Source organism: Pteronotus mesoamericanus, unplaced genomic scaffold, assembly GCF_021234165.1.
Source record: "Pteronotus mesoamericanus isolate MK-2021 breed Mesoamerican mustached bat unplaced genomic scaffold, CSHL_Meso_final scaffold_167, whole genome shotgun sequence".
NCBI lineage: Eukaryota > Metazoa > Chordata > Mammalia > Chiroptera > Mormoopidae > Pteronotus > Pteronotus mesoamericanus.
This window is the reverse complement of record NW_026555308.1, coordinates 2,935,965-2,961,734: the sequence shown is the minus strand read 5'-3', so window position 1 is coordinate 2,961,734 and position 25,770 is coordinate 2,935,965. Positions and strand designations below refer to the sequence as shown.

General features: G+C 41.6%; 1 protein-coding gene and 1 pseudogene across 1 annotated transcript in view; both read left to right on the top strand.

Moving 5' to 3' along the window:
- The window catches only part of ADCY9 (adenylate cyclase 9), a 149,611-nt gene extending 136,838 nt beyond the window's left edge, over positions 1 to 12,773 (top strand). The window contains exons 9-10 of the mRNA XM_054589513.1: positions 3,660 to 3,701; positions 8,979 to 12,773. Coding sequence (XP_054445488.1) covers positions 3,660 to 3,701; positions 8,979 to 10,170 — 1,234 coding nt within the window. The 3' untranslated portion in view covers positions 10,171 to 12,773. The remainder of the gene's footprint in view (positions 1 to 3,659; positions 3,702 to 8,978) is intronic.
- Positions 12,774 to 20,313: 7,540 nt separating this feature from the next.
- Positions 20,314 to 20,428, top strand: LOC129083963 (uncharacterized; annotated as a pseudogene).
- Positions 20,429 to 25,770: the final 5,342 nt, after the last annotated feature.

Here is a 25,770-nt window from a genome sequence, read left to right as displayed (position 1 = left end):
GATTGCCTGAGAGAGGGGGGGCGGTGCTGTGTGGAGAGGGGCTAAGGGAGAAAATCGGAACAACTGTAGTAACATCATCTATAAAATACAATTTAAAAAATTTTCATGATAAGGTCTTGAACCTGTGAAGCTTCCATTTATGTAACACACTTCTCCTAAATATTTTCTGTGTAACTAGTAATAACATTTTGCCATCAGCATGTATTGAAGAACCACCTATTTGTAATCGTACTGAGTTTAGGTTAGCAGGATATTTCAGAGTTACATGGGACATTTCTTCACTGTGCTTTGTAGGGTATCTAACATTTGTACCTCCTCAGGTTATTATGTAACCAGTGGGATCACCAGAAATTTCCAAAATGCCCCCAAGGAATGGTATTACCATTGCTGAGAACCATTCCTTGGGGGCATTTCAGGTGTCCTTGGCCTGAATTTCCCTTAGGAAATTCAAAAGTAGTAAATCCAATTTGTCATGATATCAAATGAAATTGCCAATGTATCTTTGGGTATAACCAAAGCTTTGGTTCACAATGGACCGAGTAGGTATCCTTTCTTAATTTGCTTAATAAAATAATAAGGACATGCCATACTACCCAAAGCAATTTATAGATTCAACGCAATCCCTATTAAGATACCAATGATGTATTTCACAGAAATAGAACAGACATTTCAAAAGTTTATATGGAACCATAAACGACCCCGAATAGCCTCAACAATTTTGAGAAAGAAACACAAAGTAGGAGGGATCACAATACCGGACATCAAACTCTACTACAAAGCCACTACACTCAAAACGATCTGGTACTGGCACAAGAACAGACCCATAGACCAGTGGAACAGAATAGAAAGCCCAGAAATAAGCCCAGGTCTCTATGGGCATCTACTATTTGACAAAGGGGGCAGAAGCATAAAATGGAGCAACAATAGCCTCTTCAACAAATGGTGTTGGGAGAGCTGGACGGCTACATGCAAAAAATTGAAATTGGATCATCAGCTGACACCATACACAAAAATAAACTCAAGATGGATAAAAGACTTAAATATAAATCGCAAGACCATCAAAGTCCTAGAGGAGAACATTGGCAGGAAACTCTCAGATATCCCACGCAGCAATTTTTTCACTGATATGTCTCCTAAAGCAAGGGACATAAAGGAAAGAATAAACACGTGGGACCTCATCAAAATAAGAAGCTTCTGCACGGCAAAAGAAAACATCAGCAAAATGAAAAGGGAGCCAACCCTATGGGAAAATATATTCGCTAATGATACATCAGATAGAGGTTTGATCTCCAAGATATATAAAGAAGTCACTCGACTTTACTCCAAGAAGACAAACGATCCCATCAAAAAATGGGCAAAGGACCTGGGCAGACGCTTTTCCAAGGAGGAGATACAGAGGGCCCAGAGGCATTTGAAAGGATGCTCAGCATCACTAGCCATCAGAGAAATGCAGATCAAAATCACCATGAGGTACCACCTCACACCGTTCAGAATGGCCATCATAAACAGATCCGCAAACAACAGGTGCTGGCGAGGCTGTGGAGAAAAGGGAACCCTGGTACACTGTTGGTGGGAATGCACACTGGGTGCAGCCACTGTGGAAAGCAGTGTGGAATTTCCTCAAAAAGCTGAAAATGGAACTGCCTTTGGATCCAGTGATTCCCCTGCTGGGACTATACCCTAAGAACACCAAAACGCCAATACAAAAGAACCTATGCACCCCAATGTTCATAGCAGCACAATTTACAATAGCCAAGTGTTGGAAGCAACCTAAATGCCCATCAGTAGATGACTGGATCAAAAAGTGATGGTACATATACACAATGGAATACTACGCAGCAGAAAGAAAAAAAGAACTACTAAACTTCGCGACAGCATGGATGGAACTGGAGAGCATTATGCCAAGTGAAATAAGCCAGGGGGCAAAAGACAAATACCATATGATCTCACCTATAAGCGGAACCTAACCAACAGTACAAAGATGCAAGGAAAATAAGACCAGCAACACTGAAAGGAAAAGAAATCAACAGAGACAAGAGGGAAGGAGGGAGGGGTGGTGGGGAAAAGGAAGGGAAGGGGAAAGTCAAGGAACATATAGCAAGGACTCATGGACAAAACCAAAGGGGAAGAGCTGAGGGAGGGAAGGAGGGAGGGGGGCAAGGGAAAGTGGTGGGGGGGAGGCAGAGACAAATGTATTTGAAAAAATAAAATTAAATTAAAAAAAACAAAAATACCCAAATACATTCAGAATTTAAAAAAAAATAAAATAATAAGGACATGAAAGACATTCAAGTTCTATGCAAATTAAGGTATAAAGGGGAATATAAAGTAGATTCAGTATTTGAAAAGAAACTTTAATGAGTAAACTTTTAAACTTTAAAGGAAACTTTTTCCTTTCTGAAGGTGCAGCCGTCCAGAACCTCGGTCATTATAAAGGTCTTTCCCCAAGAGCCTGAAATTCAGCATTCTACCTTTTAACCTTTTAGATCTGTCAGAAATACCTCATCAGCTATTCACAGTGTCATTCAGTCATAGTGTGTGGTCTTTCCACTTGGGTCCAGAGAGCCATTGTAATGGGGGACCTATCATCACCTCCTTGCCCAGAATTCAAATAACAAGGTCTGGCAGTTGAATCTCCTCTTGACCAGGTACTCCTCTGTGCACACAAGGTACTTTGAGCCCATGTAGCCCATCATCACTGCTAAGTCTGTCCAGGGTAGGGAATAAATGGGGTGGTGAAAAAAAAACAACTTAGCTCCTATAAACAGGAGGGGACTCTCTGAGAACCATGGCCAGCTTTGGGGAAACACAGACACATGGATTACAATGATGTCACAATAATGTCTGGACAGGGTAAGATGAGGACATGATGTCTTATAATTCACATTTTGTGATTGTAGCTCTTGTTTTTCTTTACTTTTCTGTGAACTCATTTAACATCTCATGTGATCATAAAAGCCACTCTTGAGTCCTCACCTGGCCTTTGCTGCCTAGGAAAGCTGCTCACAGATGCTGTGCCATGTACCCCTTCTCAATGAGTGAGGCTCCCTGGGTGGGGAAGTTTGCAGTTTATTGCAGGACTGGGTGAGTTCTGGATATAAGTAACATGACTCTAAATGACGAATATGGAAAGAATAAGGGTTACATGTGTGTACCTTCCCTAACACCAAGAGAGAGTTCTTTAATTATGTATGGTTTTAGTATTTAAAATTGGGATGTGATGTCTTTGGACACCATTAATATAGCAAAGTCTGGCTTCTCCAGTAAGATGTAGTCTGCCAGCACCTCTAGCAGTTCTTTCAAAACTGATCCTTTGTCAGTAGGCATTGCTGTTTGACCATGCTATTCAATAGGACATCATGATTAAGTCTTAACAGTAAAACTGTTAAAACAGTAAAAGTATGCCTTAGAGAGTGTTTTTGTTTTATTTTTGTTGTTTGGTGATTTTGTCTTTTCTGTAGGTGATATAAAGGCTTTTTAGCTATATCATTATCTTTACCTTATGTTATTCTTAACACACAGTATAAAATTATAATGAAAAAATAGCTAACTTGATCTCCATGTAAAAAAGGAAAATTGTTTATTTAAACTCTTCTCATTGTTTTGTATAGTGCCTTCTTTGCCTTTTATAATAATACTTTTCTTTATTTTAATTTCAGTTCCATAGTAATTTCACACCTTAGTGCAGTACAGAATTTCAGGTAAGCTTTTAACATTATGCTTATATCTGAATCAATGATAGGAACTGTATTATTACTGCTTATTCCAAACTTTCTAAAAATAATTGTGTATTAAGTAAAAGGAACTATATATATATATATATATATTCTTAAAAGAATAAATGAAAACTATTTACTTGTTAAAACATCAGATCATAGTTTTGATATCTTATTGGGAAAGTGGAATGATAGTTAAGATATATGTTAGATTTGGTTTAATTTTATATAACACTTTAGGAGATCTCACCAAAGAAAAGTACTTATTTTATCCATAAAATATTTTTAAATATCTTACTAGAATGAAATATTAAATGTTAGATCCTTTACTATAAACATCAAACTAAATTTTACATAATTTGAAGATTCAAAATAAAAATTATATAAAACTATCTAGGGAAAAAAAGGTAGGGAAAATAAAATTAAATCGTTTTCAAGCCTCTAAGACAGATATAACTTTCCAATTTTATAAAGAATGATAGAACCACATGCAAAAAAAAAAAGAGAGAGAGAGAGAGAAAAGACTTTCTCTCTGACAAGATTGATGGAGGGGGCATTAAAGCAGACTGAGAAAAATATTTTGTGGGACTGTTGTTAAAAAAAAATAATAAAATTTTAAAAAAGCTAATTAAGGCCCACATAGATAAAAGACAGAAAATAACCAAAAGATTCACAAGAGGAAGTGTAGGTAGTAGGTAAATATGTTACTACTGAAGTTATTGCACGTTTAAATAACTACAGAATTCCTTTTAGTCTTTAAAACTGGACCTTTAAAAAGTTAATGAAAATACCCAATGCAGGTGAAGGTATGGCACATTCATAAACTGCTGGTGGTGTTCAATTTTGTGTAGCTACTAGACATTTATAAAATATGTTTATTTAAAAAACTGACACATTAGGGAACTTCCTTCCCATTTTCTAGATGAAAAAGCTGAAGATAAGAGAAGTTAAGAACCTGCCCATTGTCACACAGCTGGTCACTGGCAGTGTTAAACCCTGGCCTCTCTCACGACCAGACCATGCTTTTTCTGCCATGCTTTCTTACTCCTCAGAGTGGTACAATTGTTTTAGAAAGTGATTTGACAACCTATAAAAATGGCCTTTAAGTAAGAAAACTTCTGTTTTTGCTTATCTGCTGAGGAGATAATTCAGCATGCCCAAAAATGTCAATCACAATGATTAATAATATTGAAAAATCATCAGCAACTTCAGTTGTCAATAAAAAAGAAATTAATTATATGTGCTCAAATTTTGCAACTATTAAAGTGAAGCAACATGGGAAATATTTATGGTTTTCATTGTCATTTATTATGTGAAATTACGTATCTTCTATAGCTACTGCTAAGTAATTCACTATATATGAAAATGTAAGGTATAATAGTTATGTTCTAGTAATGAATGATTAATGATTATATTTTTCTTTTTCTGCAATTAAAAAATTGAATACCTGTGGACCTTTATTTAGACCTTGGATGGAGAATTAAAGTAACTATGGAACAAAAGCTGAATGCAAATGTGTATCTATGTGTGATTACAGTCTAGTATTCAAAAGCAAAACACCTAGCAGTTCTTTTTAAGTTAAATTTTTACTCACGTATAATACATACCAAAAAGAGTACCCAGATTGTAAGAATATAGCTCAATGAATTTTCACAAGTGAGCGCACCCCCTTAACTACCACTCATACCAAAAAGAATGTTACTAGGATCCCAGAAGCCTCCTCTGTGTCCTGTCCTGGTGACCCCCCCACCACTGCATTCCAAGCATAGATTTTTAAGTGGCACTGGAATATACCAAAATGTTAACAAATCCTGTGTTTAGCTGGTTAGAACCACGGGTGATCTTTGTTTTCTATTTTTCTCTACGTTTTAATCCTTCTTCTCCATGATAATGAATTGTACTATATTTTACTCTTTCATTATGATTTAATGTCCAACTGCTAAGTCATAAATTGACTCTTGTATTTAGTTTCATAAAATTCCTCCTTTTGGAACTGGCCTTTGCTGTTTGAATTTGGGAATAGGGCCATCACTTTTGTGCTTCTGTACTAAAATAAGAAATACAGGTTATAGATCAGAAGTAATTCTCCCATCTGTGTGTTACAGATCTATTCTGTTGCAGGGCAGCCCCTTGGATACTAACTGTAAATCTGTGCATTAAGACTCTTTCTTTTAAGCAAAGGTAAAAGCAAACATTGCAGTCTGTTCCTCTTTCCCTTCCAGATTGGCCCACATTGCACTGCACCCCCTCCTCCATCAAAAGGGAACTGATCTGTGCCTGTCACCAGAGTTAGGCCACACTGCCAACTTTGGCCACAGCACAGCAGGAAAAACAACAAAACCAGTAGAACTATTGAGGAAAGCTAGACACATCACCCATTTCTACCAGAGGGATTTACAATGCCTTGTTGTGCCGTTAAGATGACATTAAGCCTTGTTAATGTTGAGAGAGCTGTTCCTCTATGTCACCACTTTGGAGAAACAGAAAGGTCCTAACCCAAGGAGATAGGCTTACAAACAGAGAGACGGCTTACTTTCTCCTCTCACTACTCTAAAGCCAACTGGATGTTTGAGGGGCTAGACAAATCTGTTTTAGTCATCTAAAATAAGTAGTTATTTTGTTCAGTGGTTGAGATTCATAATATGTATTGCCATTTGTTTAAATGACAGTTGGCAAAATAAATAAGTGAAGCGTGGTGTCTTATGATAGAGACCTTTTTTGGTACTTGGATCACAGGCATCAAGTCATAGAATCTGTGTCAGAGATCCCCCAAACTACCCCAGTTCTGATAATTTGCTAGAAAGACTCGGGACTTGACACATAGTCATACTCATGGCTATGGTTTATTACAGCAAAAGGACACAAAGCAAAATCAGCAGAGAAAAAAGGCACATGAAATGGAATTAAAGGAAGCCAGGTGCCAGCTTTGAAGAGTCCTCTCCCAGTGGAGTTGTATAGGACGCGCTTAATTCCTCCAGCAATGAGCTATGACAATGCATGTGAAATGTTGTCCACCAGGGAAGCCCTGCTGAGACTCAGTGCCCAGGGTTACATTGGAGGCTGGTCACATAGGCACCCTCTTCCTAGCATATGCCAGAATTGCAGGCTTTCAGAAGGAAGGCAGGTGCTCAGTATAAAGCAAGTTGTTTGTACAGCCTGGTGAGCCCCTCTTATCAAGAAGGGGTGGGCACCTCACCATACCCACCTTCTCTGATGCCAGCCTCAGACACCTTCGCTAGAAGGCCTTTCTACAGATGGCAGCTGCTGATCTGTTGTGTTAACTTCTTTCTGTAACGAGCCTTAGGCCAATAGTGACTTAGCAATGCCCTGTCCTTTCTTCAATTTACACATGAGGAAATTGAGGCCTGGAAAGATAACATGACTTACGCAAGGTTCTATGATTCTGCAGTGATCCAGCCAGGACAGAGCACAAATGTAATCATTCTAAGGCCAGGGCTTTTGAGACTATGCTTCATAGAAGGCTCTGGTGATCATTTGGTCAATTCCATTATTTTTTAGTATCCTTATGTTACGGGTAACAGTAAAACTCATTAAACATTTTGAGTAAAGAATTCAGCTTTCTGTGCCATGGAGGTCTCTGAACTAAGGACTCATCCATTTCATATATCATTCTATTTATATGGTGACCCAGCCTTTTGTTACATAAAACCTAGTATCCCACTCTGCACTTTAGAAACATACCAGGGTACAAAATTTATCTGAACAGAACAGTCACAGTGTTATAAACAAATAAAAGAAACATTAGAAGGAACTTAAATGAACATTAACAGTGATAGCCTCTCAATGGCAGGATGACAGATTAATCTTTTTTTCTTTCTACTTCTCTAAATTTTGTAGGTAGTATTTTTAAATGGAGTGTGTGTGTGTGTGTGTGTGTGTGTGTGTGTGTGTGTGTGTCTGTATTTAAAAAGTACACTTCACAAGAGGGTATGTTCCTCATGTTAATCGTCAGTCCTTTAGTCACAGCTGTCACCCTCCACACTGTGGAACCAGAGGACAGCCCCTGAAAGCAGGGGCTCAATTATTGGAGGGGATAGAAATTAGAAGAGCAAGTTGGAAATTTCTAGTGGAATTGTAAATGCATGGTATTTTAAATGACAGTAATTCTACTTTCAGGAGTTTATTTCAAAAACAGACTCATTCTTATGCACAATGATACAGTGCAGGAATATCACTGCAACATTGTTCCCAGTAGTAAAAGAAGGACACAACCTAGTGCTAACAGGAGGGAGTCTGTTGTTGCCTACATCCATGTATTACAATAGTGCACAGCCTCAAGGAAGTGACAGTGTTGGTTACCTTGAAGAAAAGACACATATTTTTCCATTGCTTATACTGTTTAAGATTCTTAACAATGTGTTACTCTTAAAAGTACACATTTTATACTTTAAAAAATGTTAAAATTGTCTTAAATGACTGGCAAAACAAAACTTACTTATAGTGGGGGGAATGGTATCTTTCCCAAATATTTATAAAGTCAGAGAATAGAGAACTTAGAAGAATTCTTTGTAAAATTGCAAGTCTTTTATTTATTTATTTTTAAATTATAAGTCTTTTAAAACTAAAGTTGGATTAGAAGTCTAAAAAGTGAATACATCAGAGAATGTTAAATTTCTTGGGTATGACAATAATGTGGTTATGTAGGGAAATGTTCTTATTTGCAGGAGATATGTCCTGAAATAATCATGACTGAAGTGTCAGATTGTCTGCAGTTTTCAAAATGTTCAACAACGAGTGTGTGAGCATGTGTGCGTGCGTAAGTGCGTGCACGTATGTGAGTGTGTGTGTGTGTGTGTGTGTGTGTGTGTGTTGACAGAGGGAAAAGGCAAAGTGGCAAAATGTTAACAGTTGAATCCAAGAGAAGGATGTATGAAGGTTTGTTTTGCTAGTCTCTTAACTTTTCCATAAGGTTGACATTTTTCAAAATAAAAAGTTGAGGAACAAATAAAAGATTTTTTAAAACCAAAAAGCTAAAGACTTCTGAAAAACAAAGCAATTACAAAGTGCTTATTAAAGAAATTAGCTACAGAACAGTCTTTATCCCTACACATCTTTAGGCAGCCAGCTAAACAGGAATGGGTTGCTTTGCAGCTGCACGTGGTCAAAGGTTTGAGCTTGACAAAATTTTATTCAGATTGCTGGTGAGCTGGGCTGTTTTAGAACCTGGAAATACTGAGAGTAACCTTTTCTTTAAAAGGTTCATTTAAAAAGGGACATCTTTCTTTTCTTTTTCCTCTCCAGTTCCGAGAGGAATCCATGCAATAGTTCACTGCTGCATGACAGCAGGAGACCAGCCAGCCTGATTGGCCAGGAAGTGATTCTTGTCTTCTTTCTCCTGCTCTTGTTGGTCTGGTTCCTGAATCGAGAATTCGAGGTCAGCTACCGCCTTCACTACCATGGGGATGTGGAGGCGGACCTTCACCGCACCAAGATCCAGAGCATGAGGGACCAAGCCGACTGGCTGCTGAGGAACATCATCCCCTACCATGTGGCTGAGCAGCTGAAGGTTTCCCAGACCTACTCCAAGAACCATGACAATGGGGGAGTCATCTTTGCCAGCATTGTCAACTTTAGTGAGTTCTATGAGGAGAACTACGAGGGAGGCAAGGAGTGCTACCGGGTCCTCAACGAGCTGATCGGGGACTTTGATGAGCTCCTGAGCAAGCCAGACTACAGCAGCATTGAAAAGATTAAGACCATTGGGGCCACATATATGGCTGCATCAGGGCTAAATGCCACACAGTGTCAAGATGGCAGCCACCCACAGGAGCATCTCCAGATCCTGTTTGAGTTTGCCAAGGAGATGATGCGCGTGGTGGATGACTTCAACAACAACATGCTGTGGTTCAATTTCAAGCTCAGAGTCGGCTTCAACAACGGACCCCTGACAGCAGGGGTCATCGGCACTACCAAGCTGCTGTATGACATCTGGGGAGACACTGTCAACATCGCCAGCAGGATGGACACCACGGGAGTGGAGTGCCGCATCCAGGTGAGTGAAGAAAGCTACCGTGTCCTAAGCAAGATGGGCTATGACTTTGACTACAGGGGCACGGTGAATGTTAAGGGCAAAGGTCAGATGAAGACATACCTTTACCCAAAGTGCACAGACAATGGCGTTGTGCCGCAGCACCAGCTCTCCATTTCCCCAGACATCCGAGTCCAAGTGGATGGCAGCATCGGACGGTCTCCCACAGATGAGATTGCCAACCTGGTGCCTTCTGTACAGAACTTGGACAAGACATCTCTGGGTTCTGAGAACAACACACAGGCCAAGGACACTCACCTGTCTTCTAAGAGACCCTGGAAAGAGCCTGTCAAAGCTGAAGAAAGGTGTCGATTTGGCAAAGCCATAGAAAAAAGTGACTGTGAAGATACGGGGATGGAAGAAGCCAATGAACTCACCAAGCTCAATGTCTCGAAGAGTGTGTGACGCAGCACCTGAATGCTGCCCGCGGTGCTCTGTTCATCAAAACACAATAATGTTTGTATTTGGCTGTTGTGTGTTCCAAGCGCCACCGTTTCCATCCCCAGATGTGGTGTCATGTGGTCATTACAGCCCTAACTTCTGTGTAGATCACAGTTATTCAGGGTTCATTTTCATTCATTTCTTTCCTTTTTCTTCCCCCCTGGAACCCTCTTCCCTTGGTGTAATCGTTCAGCAGCATGGAGAACAAGTGCCTTCAGGGGCTGGCTGTGGCTTCAGAGTCTAGGGAAAGAGGCCACAGGTGGAGATCATGGCATTGGGTATTGTTGGACTTTTAAGACAAAAGCTGCAGTTAAGATACCATTTTTTATTGCTTTTCCTCACGAGATTCTTTTTTTTTTTTGGCTAATACAATGTTTTTGAAGTTTGTTTTTTTTCTATATACATAATAGTGTTTTCCAGTGACCTGATCTTTCTATGTAAACATTTACATGCGCACACATTTGCATTTATGAATCTGAGATTAAGTGCCAGTAACTCACTGAGGGGATGTGAAGGGGGAGTGGGGCGTGGGCTGAGAACAGCAGTCAGCCAGGGCGGCCTGGCGGCCCTCCCTCCCTGCACCTTTCGGAGCACCTGGACCCTTGTGGGCTGTGGGTGCCTCACTCCCCAGTCCTCCACATGCCTGCCAGGATTCCAAATGCTTACCAGTGACAAAGCCTCAGGTATTTAAAAGCCGTTTTTATTCTACCCTTGTGCCAAGGGGTCTTCCAGCTGGGAGCAAAGGGGGTTGTCTTTGAGGCAGACTCGTGAGAGGGAAATGAAAATAAGTGTCTGAGGGTTGCATTTATTTATTTATTTATTTATCTATCAGGAAGCGTGTTTTCAGAAAGGGGATGCTGAGTCATTCTGGTGAAGGGAAATAGACTTTGGGGATCTTTCAAGGGCACACAGCAGAGGACGAGAAGTTACCTGTTATTGCTCTAGCCACTTTGGGCCACCTGCCCTCTGAGGGAGTCAAGCAGGACCCCAGTGGGCATGGCCAGAGCTCTGGGTCAGAGAAGCTCTCCACCACTGGTTTTTAAACCAAATGCCGCTACTTCTGCCCTGCATGATGCTGCAGGGATTGGATCAGAACCCAGCTGGGTGTGAAGCAGGAGGTCTGGGCAAAGCACAGAGACATTAGGCAGTGCCAGAGCTGTCTTGGCGTTCGCACATTCAAGAAGTTTCTCCATCCTTCCCATTCTCAACCTGCGCAGGGCCTATTTGTGGCAGGATTGGACCTGGTGAATGAATGTCATCCCTCCCTAGATGGAGTTCTTCCACTGTATGCTGGGACAGAATCGTCTGGATGCAAATGAGGCATTAAACCAGGGGCAGTGTAGAAAACCTAGGAAACTCACTTCTGTGCCCTTTGTTGCCAATCCTCCTTGTAATTACGTTTTGCCATGTGAAGTCTGTAGTATGTAGAACTGAACTCAGGCTAGAGTTGCCTTGTCATAGTCATAGTTATTTTTAAACTGACACTGGCTGACAGCTCATGGGATAATTTGAGGACTAGCTCCTTTGCTGTTTAAGACCTTCACCGACATGTCCTGTGCGTTTGCTTTTCACTGGTAAATCTGTGTGTAACTTTCACATCTGTGTTAAGTCCTGTTATCACTCCTCCTCCCCAAATTCATACAAAACCTGCCATTTCTGGCATCATGAAATACTGATTCTTATTAGCCATCTCCCTAGGGGACATGGGATGACCACCTGGCTGTACAGCTGTAGCCGGCATCTCAGTGCCCTGGGAATTGAAAATAACTAAGATATTCCTTCAGGTTTTACTGTCACTTTGTTGTTCTTCCAATGCCGGAGAAAGGATGGTGTGACAATACCTCTTGCTTCTAAAGAATGTATTCTTATAAAATATTGCAGAATTTTTATTTAAAAAAAAAAAACACTACCTGATGCTCTCCTTGTCTGTAAGGATTGTGGGTGTGTTCAGGGTTTCTTCCATCAGTATTAAGGTGTATGTTTGAGTGTGGCTCTTTTCCTTTGCCTTCTCGCTCCAGGCTCTATAGCTTTGGTGGCACCTAAGGAGCTGGGTGGTTGCCTATGAGTTACCAGTGTCTCTACTGTTCCGTTCAAAATGTGCTCTACAAAGTTCATCTCTGCACATACTTCCTCACTATCAAACTCTTTTTTTTTTTTTTTTTTTTTGCCTTCCCCTCCTACAATGGTGTTTATGATTCCTAACCCTGGGAACCTGAGATACTGCAAACTGCAGGGAGAGAATCAGACCTTCTGGTGGTCTGGTTCAGCATTGTACAAACTGGAGCTTTTGATGGACAGCTCACCCAGAGTTCCAAATTGTCTTTAAAAAATGCCCTGAGCCTTCCTAAATAACCAGTTCGCATGTGCTCACTGGTCCTTCTCAGTTCCCCACTCTGAAGCATAGTCAACATGGAACCACAGAATCTCTGCAATGGAAATGCCTTGCATCTCACCCAGTTGGCATTGAACAGATAGTTGCTAAAGACAGATGGGTTTCTAAGCAGCAGGTTCAAGCGCTACTGATAGGACGGATGCATTCTTCAGAGTGGCAATACCTCTTTTGAACTTAGGACAGGAAGCAATACTTCAGAATTGAATGTGTGTAAATAGTTGCTTTGAGTTGCAATTGCTCTTTTCTTCTTGGCCCCAGGTCAGATCAAACTGTATATATGTATAAACAAGCACATAATTTTATCCAATGCAAACAAATATAGAGCATCAGTTATTAAACCCTTTAGCTTGAAGAGTCGCACAGATTATGCAACACCTGCGCACGACTCCATTAACACTGACTTCACTTGTGGAGACACCTGCACATTTGCACATGACATCGAGAGCCAAAGGGCCACGTGCTTCCCATTATGTGGGCTGTAATAATTTGTAGTTTCCAAAGATTCATCTGTATTTGCATTTCTAGATTTTTTGTGGTAAGCATTTTTTGGTTGGTTGTTTTGGAAAATCACATTATGCCTAGAACCTGAAATTAAATTAGCAAGAACCAACTGTTTGCATTTTCCATCTTTCTTTTGCTCTACTCTTGATAAATTGTTAATTCTATAATTTCAGAATGCATCTACTGAAGAAATGGACATCATTAAAATATTCTAAAATCTAAATATTTGGCGTGTGGTATTTCCTCATTATAAAGGTCAGTACCACTTAAGAGTGCACCCCTTGTTTCCTGCAATTTTTGGCTGAAATAGGAAGATTTGATTTTCTTTTGCATCATGATTTGAAAACAAAGCAACTAAAAACTCTGTGGCCTGTGAGATTTTTTTAAAAAGATTTTATTATTTATTTATTTTTAGAGAGAGGGGGAGGTGAGGTAGAAAGAGAGGGATTGAAACACCAATATGAGAGAAATCTCAATTGGCTGCCTCCCCAATTGTATACACCCCAACCAGGCACCAAACCTGCAACCCAGGCATGTGCCGGGGAATCAAACCGGCGACCTTTTTCTCTGCAGGATGGCACCATACCAACTGAGCCACACCCATCAGGACCCATGAGTTTGTTTTTTTTTAATGTACGTATTTGCTACAGTTAACTTCGGTTGAGAAGTATTTCGTTTTATGTGGAATTTTAAAAGAATAAAAAGCAGATTACAGGGCTAGTTTTGCTTGTGATGGATGACATCCCTATTTTATTAGGCCTTCTAAATAGTTTTTCCTGCATTATCTTAAGAGAAGGAATCGACTGAGGAAATGAAGTAGGATTTCTGAAAAGATGCACCCATGTAGCCTCTTCCCTTGCAGAGTTCCTGGGGATGCCCATATTACAGGGAAGTCACAAACCCATTTCAGAATCTGAAGTCACAGAGCCTCTTCCAAGAAAAACACACATGCCATTTATACATACCTTAGGGGTTCACAACACCTCCAAATCTAAAGCCAACCTGTGAATCTGCTGGGTTTTAGGGCCATTTCTTAAAAGATTTTTCCTAGTAGGTCCAGTATTTATGAGCAATCAGCACACACGATCCTCTTGTAGACTTGGTGAAGGGGAAGGGGGTGGTGAAGATATGGGCCTGTCTGTCCTTGCTCATCAGCTTGCAGGGATCAAGCTTCTAGGTGATTCTCTGCTGGAGCCTGGTTCCAGTGAGGACACTACTCTTTGAAGGAATTCTTTCCTCCTGACACTACACCAGAGGCATTCCTAGGAACCTTTCCAGAGGTTAGGGAATAATGGTCTTTGCTGCTTGGAAGGTCTTAGGAGAATGTGGATCTCTCTACTAGAAAGAGTACTCAGGAACTTGGAGGATTTCTCAAACAGTCCAGAAAGGCAGCCTCTAATTTCTGCAGTAAGTCTCAGAACTTAACATTTGTGGTTTCTCTTTCATCTGAAATCTCACACGTGGTTGCTTTGTTCTGCTGTGAGAATCTGTTGTGGCCACCTGGAATAGGTCCCAAGTCCAGGAAAAGGAAGTTAACTGGGGGGAAAGAGATAAATGAGAGGAAGTGATTAAGAAAAAGTACACACTTGCACACCATATACATGTAAATTTAAAATCTCCCCAAGTGTCTATTTTTATACAGTTCCATAGTAAAAATTGCTTTTTTAATAACATGACTCCAAAGAATTGTTACTGTATATTAGAGTAATTTAAGCTTGGGGAATTCTCATATTCCTGCTGGGCCTGAGAGTCGGAAGGAGAAGTGAATTAAGCAATCATGTATTGAGCAATCTGAGTGCCTTCTGAAATCTGTCATCAACAGCATCTATTCTTAACCTTTTTCTGGCTCACAAAGCCTTTGATAATTTGATGAAAGTTGTGGCTCCTTTCTCCAGAAAAAAAAATGCACATAAAAATAAACCCTCTTAATGTTAACTACAATTTCAAGAGTTCCAGGAAACAATGCACAGAATAATAAACCATCTTAATGTCGCATACAATTTCAGGAGTTTCCAAATAAAATACCCTTGATTTGCTATAACTAGAGGAATGCTGATTTTAAATTATAACTATCTGCAGATTCAGTTTCCGGGCATTTCTGGACTCTGCATTGGGAACTTGATTAAAAGTGTTAATGCTGCTTATTTCTATATGCATTTTCAATCAAAATTATATTTTAGCCCCGGCTGGTGTGGCTCAGTGGATTGAGCGCCTGCCTGCAAACCAAAGGATCACCAGTTGGATTCCCAGTCAGGACACAACCCATGCCTGGGTTGTGGGGCAGGTCCCCAGCTGAGGGCGCACGAGAGGCAATCACACATTGATGTTTCCCTCTTTCTCTCTCCCTTCTCCTCTCTCTAAAAGCAAATAAAATCTTTTTAATAAGTGTATTTTAGCATTTTATGTCTGAGTTACCTACATATATTTGAAGAGCCACTCAAAGAGCTTTTCAATATACAGGATCCAGCACAAATAATACCCCTTTTTTATTACAAAATCATAAGCATGTAATCCTGTAACATAACAATATCACACTGAAGCACAACATATGACATTTTTTAGGTGAAATGTTCAAATTAAAACTAAATTATTACATCCATATTATTACCCTGCCAACCACACTCAAGCAGGTTTACTTCTGCCGGGACCTGTAAAAATATAAAGTTAGTCAAATTCTTTCCCACAAATAAGTAACTGACAACCTACCATGTGCCAAATAATACCAAAACTTTTATTTAGGTTGTTAAATTTGCTGTAATACTTGAGAATATTTGAGGAACAGCTATGAGTAGAAACTGCTTGTCATGATAGCTCTACTGTTATGAATTCCACCAGGAAATCAAAGGGAAGTTCAAGATACCTGCAGTCACATAGTGACATCTCTTTCCTTATTGGCTTTTTTAAAAAATTGATTTTAGATAGAGAAATATCGACTTGTTGTTCCACTTATTTATGCAGTTATTGGTTGCTTCTTGTATGTGCCCTGACCAGAGAGATGGAGCCTGCAACCTTGGCTCATCAGGACGATGCTCTAACCGACTGAGCTATCTGCTCAGAGCTCTATATTGGCATTTTAAAGCAGTGGCTCCTTACTATCTTCTGTAACCCATTAGAAATTATTTTTGTGTTTATGGTATTATGGATTGCTTAGTCTCAAGAAAGAGCAACAGATGAGAACCATTCAGAGAAAACAACTACACCAATATTGTGTTGGACCCTCAATGAGAGAGGGGCCACTCCATGTGTTACTCATAAGATTATACATTTTATTTTTAAAACAATCCTCTCCTGATGGCAATTCGGGTCCCAGCACTAGGGTCACAGAGCTGGATGGAAGAAGACACTGGCCAGCACTGATTCAGCTGGTGGGAACTTTTCAGGAATAACCACCTAGTAAAGGGTGTTCCTGCTTGCGGAAACACGGTGGTTGGAAGTCTCTGCCAATCCAACCTCTGCCCTGTGCCTGGTTGTGAGACTGCTCTTCCAGCAGTCTTCTGAAAGAGTTGCTCTTTGTCTTCCTCTGCCCTTGATTTTCTCAGAAAACAAAAATCTTGCCTTCTAGCTTGGGAGGGTGAGGAATGGTACCCACAAAGAGTTATTTGGAAACTTGTCCATGTGATTCTGGGAAAAGGAAGCAGTATGGGAAAGGGGAGCAGTGTAGATTTATATACTCTGCTTGGACTCCCTTGGACGTAGACATCCCATGCCCAAGCCACACGTCAGTGGCCCACATGCCCTCCCCTCTAAGGACTACTATCTCTCATTCTCCCCAGCTTCCTGGTCTCTGAGGTCTCCAGAAATAGCCTCTGGAAGTCTTCTGACCCAGGACCAGCCCTACCCAGCTGTGTCTCTGTGTGTCACAGATGGACATCCTTCTCCAAGGACACGTGTCCCCTCTCCTATTCCACCATCATCTTTGACATCTCAAGTAGGTTTCAGTGCCATGCCATCCTCATTCCCTAACTTCAGGAATATAGATAAAACTACAGCAACATGATTAGTAGGCACTATTTAAATGAAGTAACTCTTCAGCTCTCACATATGCAAATATGCCTCTACATGTAAAGCAGTCTCTCACTATATGATACATCTCCACCAGGGAACTCAGAACGCCTGGAACCCCTTTTGTTCTCGTGATGCCTCATCTAAATAGGTAGACAGAGGTGGTTTTTCCGAAAACAGATTTGAAAGCTCAGTTCAGAGCCACTGAGTGGTTTGCTCAGGTTCTGCTCATTGTCCATGATTTCCAGCTACATAGCCAGAAAACAGAGCATACTGAAAAGTCAAAACGATCTAACTTCTTGGCTTTGTCAGGGAAGAACAAAGAGTTTAGATGGTGGAATGGGAGGACATTGTGCATTTAAATGGTGAGAGTAGACAGTAGTTAGCAAGTGACTGACAAGGTAAAATAGATTTTCCCTTCTCTCCCTCTCCCTTTCTTTTTGTAAGACTGGCTGCTTGAATTATATGTTGGGTATTTAAAGTATTATCTAGTGTATGCTTAGAATAGAGACATTTTTACATTATTCAAGTGTACATATGGATTTCTTTCTATGTGCTAACAAAGACCATCAGGGAAGAGAGGCAAAGTTTGCAACACACTGGTGCCTTCAGAAGGATTACTGTAAGCCCTGGCCAGGTGACTTGGTTGAAGCATCGTCCCATACACCAAAAGGTTGTAGGTTTGTTCAGTTCCTCGTCAGGACACATACCTATGTTGCAGTTTCAATCCCCCATCCGGGTATATATGGGAGGCAATCAATTAATGTTTCCCTCCCACCCTCCCTCTTCTTTCTCTTGCTCTAAAATCAATAGTGTATCTTTGGATGAAGATTAAAAAAAGAAAAACTACTAGTGTAAGAACACAGATTATGTTGGTGTCCTTTACTACCTACTAATTTATCATCAATAGATCATATATCTTTAATACAAAATTGGTTTTTTCTAATTATTTATTACACAGTAAGTTTTTATTATATATAATGTTAGGTCATTTTAAAAATACCCTTATCATATATCTGCACATCTCTAGTATTTCAGGGGCATATTAGAGGGGGAAAAAAACCTAAGTATCACTTGACCATTTAACTTGAAGTAGCATAGAACATAGTTTGCAATTTCCACATCGATTTTGGGATCTTGGGTAAAAAAAAATGGACTGTTGATTATTTACTGAGGACTGAGGAAACCAAGAGTTTACTTTTTAGAAGCAAGTTTTATAACAAAATGTTTTCTTTGGTAATTTTGGTTTGCCAGAGTGATATCCCTTCTTCCTCAAAAATAAAGACCCCTGTGGCACCACAGCCACAGTTAGAACGCGAGCCCAGGAGGGTGTGGCTAACTGCGGCCCTTGGTCTCCTGGTTAGCCGACTCACATGACAGGTTATACTTTCCAAAAATTTCAGTCAAGGACTTCCATACACTTCTCAAGATCCTAATCTACCATGATACTGGGAGAACTTTCAGGTTTATTTGTATGTTTTTTAATGTTGAAGAATGTCATTTATAGGAACTTTCAGAAAACATACAATAATGCTTAAAAGATAAGGTAAAACTATTTTAAAAAGAAATTTGAAGCAATTACCCAGATAATTTAAAGTAAAAGCATCCTTTTTTCTAAAATATTTCAAATGGGACAAAGTTTTTTGAAAGAATTTATTGCATGAGTCACATGGGTAGTGATTCAAATTCTTCGATTCATTTTTCTTATGTAGCCAATACAATGGGCCACTTTGATCCTTTCAGAATCTTATTTCCAAATTTCCTCATCTCCTTCAATCGTCCATTTTGTTGGCAGAATTACAATAGGCTTAGACCGGCATACTTTAAGAGAAAACCTAGTGTGATCTAGTGAACTAGCCATTCAATAGCTACCATAACTCCAAGAGTTTTTCTGTGTTCCTGACTGGTGGCTTCTGTCACCACCACGAACACAGGCCTCCAGTATCTGGGCCATAGCATCAGCCCCATGGATGACTTGGAGCAGGAGCTCTGCCGGTGCCAGCTTGGGTGTCCAATGTGCCCAGAGACTGTCTGGCGGTGCAGAGGAGACTGGCTCTTTCTCCAGTTCCTCCAAAGGGCTGGAAAGCAGCCTTTAAGACACTACAGGGCACCAACCTGCTTCTACCTCTCTGGCGGCTTGGTGAACTGTGGTGCCCTTATCTTCTGCTTGTAACACTTTTCCTGGTCTGCACTTCATTCACTGGCCCAGTTTGAGGTGCTCCAAGCCCCGCACCCTAAACTGCCACCAGGTCCTGGGCAAGCCTGTGGCACCCATTCCCCTTCAGAAAATCCTCTGCAAGCCCCTTCTGGTTTCAGCCCCAAACACTGCAAGAGTGGTGAGTTGGGTGTTCTGGATCTGGTTCAGACTTACAAAGAGGATCTTCACCCCTCCGCTCCTAGGCTGGCCCAGCAGCAGAGACCCCAAATTCTCAGGCCAGCGTGGAACCCGCAGCCAATCCCACCAACGGTCCCGGGGCCTCCAAAGCCATCTCTGGGCTTGGGAGAGGGCAGGGACAGAGCAGAGGACCAGCTGTGAATGCCTGGAAAGGTGGATGTCAAGGAAGTGCAGTTCACCAACATTCAGCACAGCAGGGCTTGGCTCCCAAGCAGCCCTCAGCCACCTCTGCACCCCTCAAGTGCCACAGCTGCAGGCGCACCATAAGCCACCAGATGGGGTGTGCCAGCAGGGCCTCTGGGTGCACTCCCATCACACTACAGCATTAAACTGAAGCACCAATAACACACAAATGAGCACTTAGGGAAAAAACCCAGAGCCTTAACATCCTCTTGGAAATCCTGGGTCAGTTGCATGATGTGTGACAGATGGCATTCTAGGATTTACCTGTCCCTGAGATGGTCCAATTACTAAAAGCAACTTCCACTATCTCAGTCCAGGCAGTTATCCTCATACCAAAACTGACTCTGTGAGGAACATGAGAGCTGGTGTAACATGACACAATCACATCGCCCCACCCAGCCTTGTCCTGGCAGGTGACCAGAGCAAGTTCTCTTTGTTTATGGTGTTGTATAACTGAACAGGTAATGTGGTTTGTTCAAGCAGCCTTTTGTCTTGTGGGTGGTTGTATGTTTTATCTTAAAACTGACATTCCTTCACACAGGCTGACTGAGGCTTCCTTCGCATGGGCATTGAACCCTGCTTATCTTGAAATATAGAAGGAAATCACAGAACATTTTAATAATCTTTCTGTTCCATTGCTTCTTGGCCTTTTGGCTAAGATTAAGTGTAGTATCTGTTCTTATCAGTTTAATATCTGATACGTCCTCCAAAAGTACAGATAGTTTTCTTTTTGAATCATGGTAGTTCCTAGACCTTGCTTATGGTTCTCTCTTTCCTCCCCTCCAAACTTTTCATCTGCATTTTCCCATCTTCTCTTTTCCAGAAGATAAAAACATTGCTGAGAGAGGAACTCATAGTTTCCTTGCAGTTAAAGGGAAGAAGCCCAGCCCTGGCCAGGTCGCTCAGTTGGTTGGAACACCCTTCCGTGCATCAAAAGGTTGTGGGATTGATCACTGGTCAGGGCACATACCTAGGTTGCAGGTTTGATCCCCGGTCAGGTCATACATAGAAGGCAACCGATCGATGTTTCTCTTTCTCTCCCCCTGCCCCTTCATCTTTCTCTCAAAATCAATAAACGTACCCTCAGGTGAGGGTAAAAAATAAATAAAGGGAAGAAGCCTAATTGTAAATAAAAAATAAGAAATTGCTTATGCTTGGTTAACAACCCAAAACAGGAAGAATTGTATCTGTGAAATATATATCTCTCTAGATAAAAGCACATGAACTTTCATTCATCTCTACAGACCTCGTAATCTATTGTATATTAAAATGTTTTACTCTTTCAAGAAAAACTTTGTTATATAGACCAAGAAAAACTGAGGAAAAAATTCAAAATACAGTATATTTAATTCAAATGTTATTTTTTCTGGGTTCAGCACAATCTCAAGTAAAAATTGTGCTCCATATAAATTATCAACAAGAAAATTAATTTATCTGCAAGACCCCAGAAATCTCTTTTTAACACAACACCAATTCATAGAGCCTATCCCGTGTATATGCGCTGTGCAGTGCTAGAGGATAGCAAACTTGGTCATTGTATTTTAATCAGATGTAGGTGCTTCAGGGAGAAGGAGCAGCTGCCCTAAATCTAGCCCGCCTTCTGCTGGGCCACCATCAGCTCCCCTCAGCTTGAGTGCAAATGCCTGGAACCCATACTGTAGCTGCAAGTTTCAGGGCATTGAATGCCACTCTTGGGATTGGAAGGCTCAGTGGCCCACTTCCTCAAGCAGGAAGGTATGCAGACGGGAAAATATAGAAAGAGACCAAGGAAGCACCCTCTCCCTGGGGGTCTCTCTCCCAGGGTAGAAAGGGATAACGAAGCCTCTACATTAAAGAATGTGTATGGGCTGCATTATTATACAGCATGTCTGGTCCCAGCTTTCACTGTGATTTCACTGGAGTTTGTTCAACACTGAGCTGAGTTCACAGACAAGAGCAAACCAAAACTTGTTTTCTTTGGACTGCTTTGAACAAAAACAGAAGAAAAGGGGCTCATTTTTTCCAAAGATTTTGAGAGGGGAGGATCCAATAGTACAGATCCAAAGTATTTATTCACTGGCCCAGTTTCCCGATCTTTTAAGATAGACGTGTGACTGCCAGTTCTCTGGACTGTGAGAATATGCTGAAACTGAACCGAAAAGCTTAAGCACCAGGGGTCAGAGAACACTCCACATGGCTGGGTGAGATTTCCTGTATGGACTGTTCCGGGTGTAGTTCTTCGCTCTGAGTTTGACTTTTTTTAGCAGGTGTTAGGTAAACAGATATGCAAAGCTGGTTAGCAAACACAATATGAAGAGAAGCTCTGCTCCTCTTGGGAGGAGATTGGGCTTTTTGTTTTTGTTTTTAAATTCAGCCCAAGTATCTAGAAAGAAGAGATTTTTGCTCTCCTGGCCACTGAGCAATGCACAGGACTGGGGAGGAGAAAGGTTGTTAGATGTGCATATGAACAAATGCCTGGTGGCCACAGGTTTTTTTGTCCATGAAGGGAACATTGTTGACCTTCTCTTTTTTCCAGTAGTCAAGCTTGTGTGGAAATAAGAAAGCATCTCTTTAAATAAACTCATGCTCTGGAAGGGATCTCTTTGCAACCTGATGGCTCTCCTGGGATTGAAATAGTCATCCCAGGTAGCTCCTTGGACTTGCCCTGTGTGATTGGAGACAAGGCAGTTGTTATTCATTATCATCTGGAGAGACTCCCATTGACAGAACCAGCTATCATGGTCTTTTGAAAAACAAGAAAGTATCTTGTATAACATACTCTTAACAGCTAAAGGGATCAAACATTAAAACTTGGAGATGTCATTCTCCATTTTTAAAAGAGCATTAGTTTTAGTTTTGATTTACCAGTTGGTTATTCTAGAGACCTTTTTTCCCCCAATTAAATTAGTCACTCTGGTACTGTTGTGAGGCAACCATTTAATTTCATGGCTTTCATAATTTTACAGAAACATAAAAATTTGATGCCAATGAAATTCATTAGAATTCTTCATTGTCTTGTGGCTTTACTGCCCACCTTGCATATGTTTCCAGTGCTGGCTTACAATGGTCCTTGCCACATATTGGCCACATGCCTATTTACTGTGCACACATGGAAACACGCATGCATCTAGACCAGTGATTTTTCAACCTTTCTGGTCTCGTGGCACACAAAAACTAATTACTAAAATTCCGTAGCACACCAAAAACAATTTTTTTTGCTGATATGACAAAAAACAGGTAATTTTGATTCATTCACACCAGACAGCTAATGTCATGTTGACGGTTGTCATTTTTTAATTTGATAGTCGAAGGGAAAAGAGGTTAGTGCCCCTGACTAAATAGTCAGGTATTGCATGTTTTAAAAATTCTTGCAGCGCATCAATTGAAAATTAATGATCTAGACCCAAGACTGGCGGTAAACTAAATCTCCGTGAAAGAAAGTCCCCCAGAAAAGCACACCAACATTGGTGTGCTCTTGAGAATAGAGTTAGAAACAGTCTTTCCAGCCCAGCAAATATCATTTTATTTCTGTCTGCTCACCATTTTATTGCAATAAATCTGACAAAAACTTCCAGAATGAAAATGAGAATGTGCATATTTGAAGGAAACATTGGCAGGCAGCCACAGGCTCAAAGGACGCAAACTAATTTTGCTCTTGTTTTTCTGCCAGTAAGTCCTTGGCCCCCACCATACTCCACAGCCCCAGGGGGGATCCTGATGGGTCAGCTGCACACAGGCCGCTGAAAACCCTTGGCCCATGGGAAAGGTGATAGGTGGTAGCAAAATGAACTTCTCTGCTCCTGAATGTTGTTTAGCCTCATAGCCTCACCTCTCAGCCCACAGAGATGAGGCGCTCCCACTGTTCCGGGGGCAGTCAACCCAGCTTGTCTGTTACACAGAGAATGTGGACCTTATGCATTATGCCAGTGGAATGAAATCCTTTTAAATCTGGTTCACTGACCTTCCTTCCTTGTTAGAGGGACACTTCACTTTACCAAGGAAGGGAGGGAAGGTGGGAAGGGAGCAGGGAGGGAAGAGAGAAGCAGAGAGAAGTAAGGGATAAAGAGAGGAGAGAAGAGGGGAAGGAGGAAGATAGAAAGGAAACAAGGGAGAGAGGAAGGAAGGAAAAAGCAAGCCGGCAAGCAAAGCCTTTACTACTTTTTAAATGGATTTGATTTGTCAATCCATTTCGGGGTCATGTTTTCAGAACATGCCACCTACAGGAAGCACCCTTCCTCTAGTAACACGGAAAAGCTGAAGTTCTATACCTTATTCCCAGGGTGTGGGCCTTCTCAGTTTTCAGCTGAACCACTGAAAACACGAAGTTTGGCTCATTCCCTCCGTGGCTGGCAAGGTGGCCAGCAGCCCACCCTTTCAGTTTGGGGTAGAGATGGGAGTGTCCTGGTTTTCTGAAATGAGAGACAAGACTAACTTTGTGCCAAAGGGAGCTTAAAGAAAAGATTCAAGGTTCCCGAGGGATGCTGCCGTCAGGCCCCACTGGAAGAGGTGGTAGGAAGGGGGGAGAGGGGGGAGAGCTTAGCCCCTTGCTAAACTGTCCTGAAAGGGGTTGGCCCCAGAACCAGAGCTCCCACGGGAGGTGGCAGGCAGGGGTGCGCCCAGCCTCTGGGAAGTCTGCACCAGACATAGGAGGAGCATGATGGGCACAATCTGGCTGGCCTCTTTCGCTAGGAAGGCCCAGGAGATTCTGAGGAAGTGAAGCCACGGCCACTGTCATGCTTCCCAAGAAGGGACTCAACCCTCCTCCTGAGCCTCTGAGTGGGTGTTACTTCACCCAGGGAGATGGCATGGTGGCTGAGTGCCCAAGGCCCTGGAGCCTGGCCTGAGTCTGATGAGAAGTGAGCTCTCCCGCGTGGTCCAAAAGCCGTTCGGAGAGTTGAGGTCACTTGGAGGAGATTGCTAGAGATGAACCCCAGGAATCAGCTCTGCAGGGCAAGCCCCTCACCACAGAAACACATAACCCAGCAGTAGGACCTGGAATGTTCCAGAAACATGAAAGCTTGGGATTGGTGGGGAGAGAAGGGCTCAGGACCAAGGTCGATGGCAGGAAGAAAGAGCGCTGAATGAGGCTTCTTTCATGCAGAGCCCCAGGTCTATAAATAGCCAGGCAGCTGCTCAACAGCTGGTGCAGAGAATGGTCTGGGCAGGGAAGGAATGCAGTAAGAGAGCACCCAACTTGGTGCACGTTTGGGTGTGCAGGAGGAGCCCTAGACATCCCTGGAGGGAGCTGTGGGCCTCCTTCTTACAACTGGAACCCCACAACTGGTTTAAGAAGATGAAAGAGACACAGGGTCCACCATATGACCCTTTGTAGCTATGGAGACTGCCTGCTGCCGTGGCCATGTTGTTAGCACATTAGTGTTTGCTTAAAAAAACAAAACAAAACAAAGCACATTTCCTCTTTTTATTGAGCCATAACTTACATGAGCGAAGCACATACAGCTAGATAAGTATTTACATACTCATACACCTGTGCAATTATTACCTAGATCAAGGTACATTTTGAGAACTTCAGGGGACTCTTGTGCCCACCATCCAGGGCTAACCACTGTTCTGATCTCTGCCACCACACACTTCTTCCTCGTCACTTCGTAATTGATTCATCTGACTGGAAACCCACAGTAAATCCCATTTTGGTTCTGGCTTCTTTCACTCACTCACATGCCTGCGAGGTTCCTCCATGTTGTGGGTAGCAGAACTTTGTTCTTTTTCATTACTTTGTAGTATTCCATTGTATGATGAGACCATGATTTATTCATCCATTCTCCTGTTGAGTATTATTGGGTTGTTTCTAGTTCAGAACTATTAATGCTGCAATGAGCAGCATGGTCCGTGCTGGCACATTTCAGGGTAGGTCTGGAAATAAATCCTGGCAGGAATCTGAACTGGTATACCCTCCATGGAGGGCAATTTGGCAATAGGTGTCAAAGTTAGAAAAACACATGCCCTTCTGAGAATTTATTATACAGATCTGCTCAAATATGCAAAATGTCTTCTGCGCAGGGTTCTTCCTTACAGCATTTATTTGTAAAAGCTAAAATGTTGCCATTTTGTTGTTGAGTTGTCAGCGATCTTTATATATTCTGGACACTAG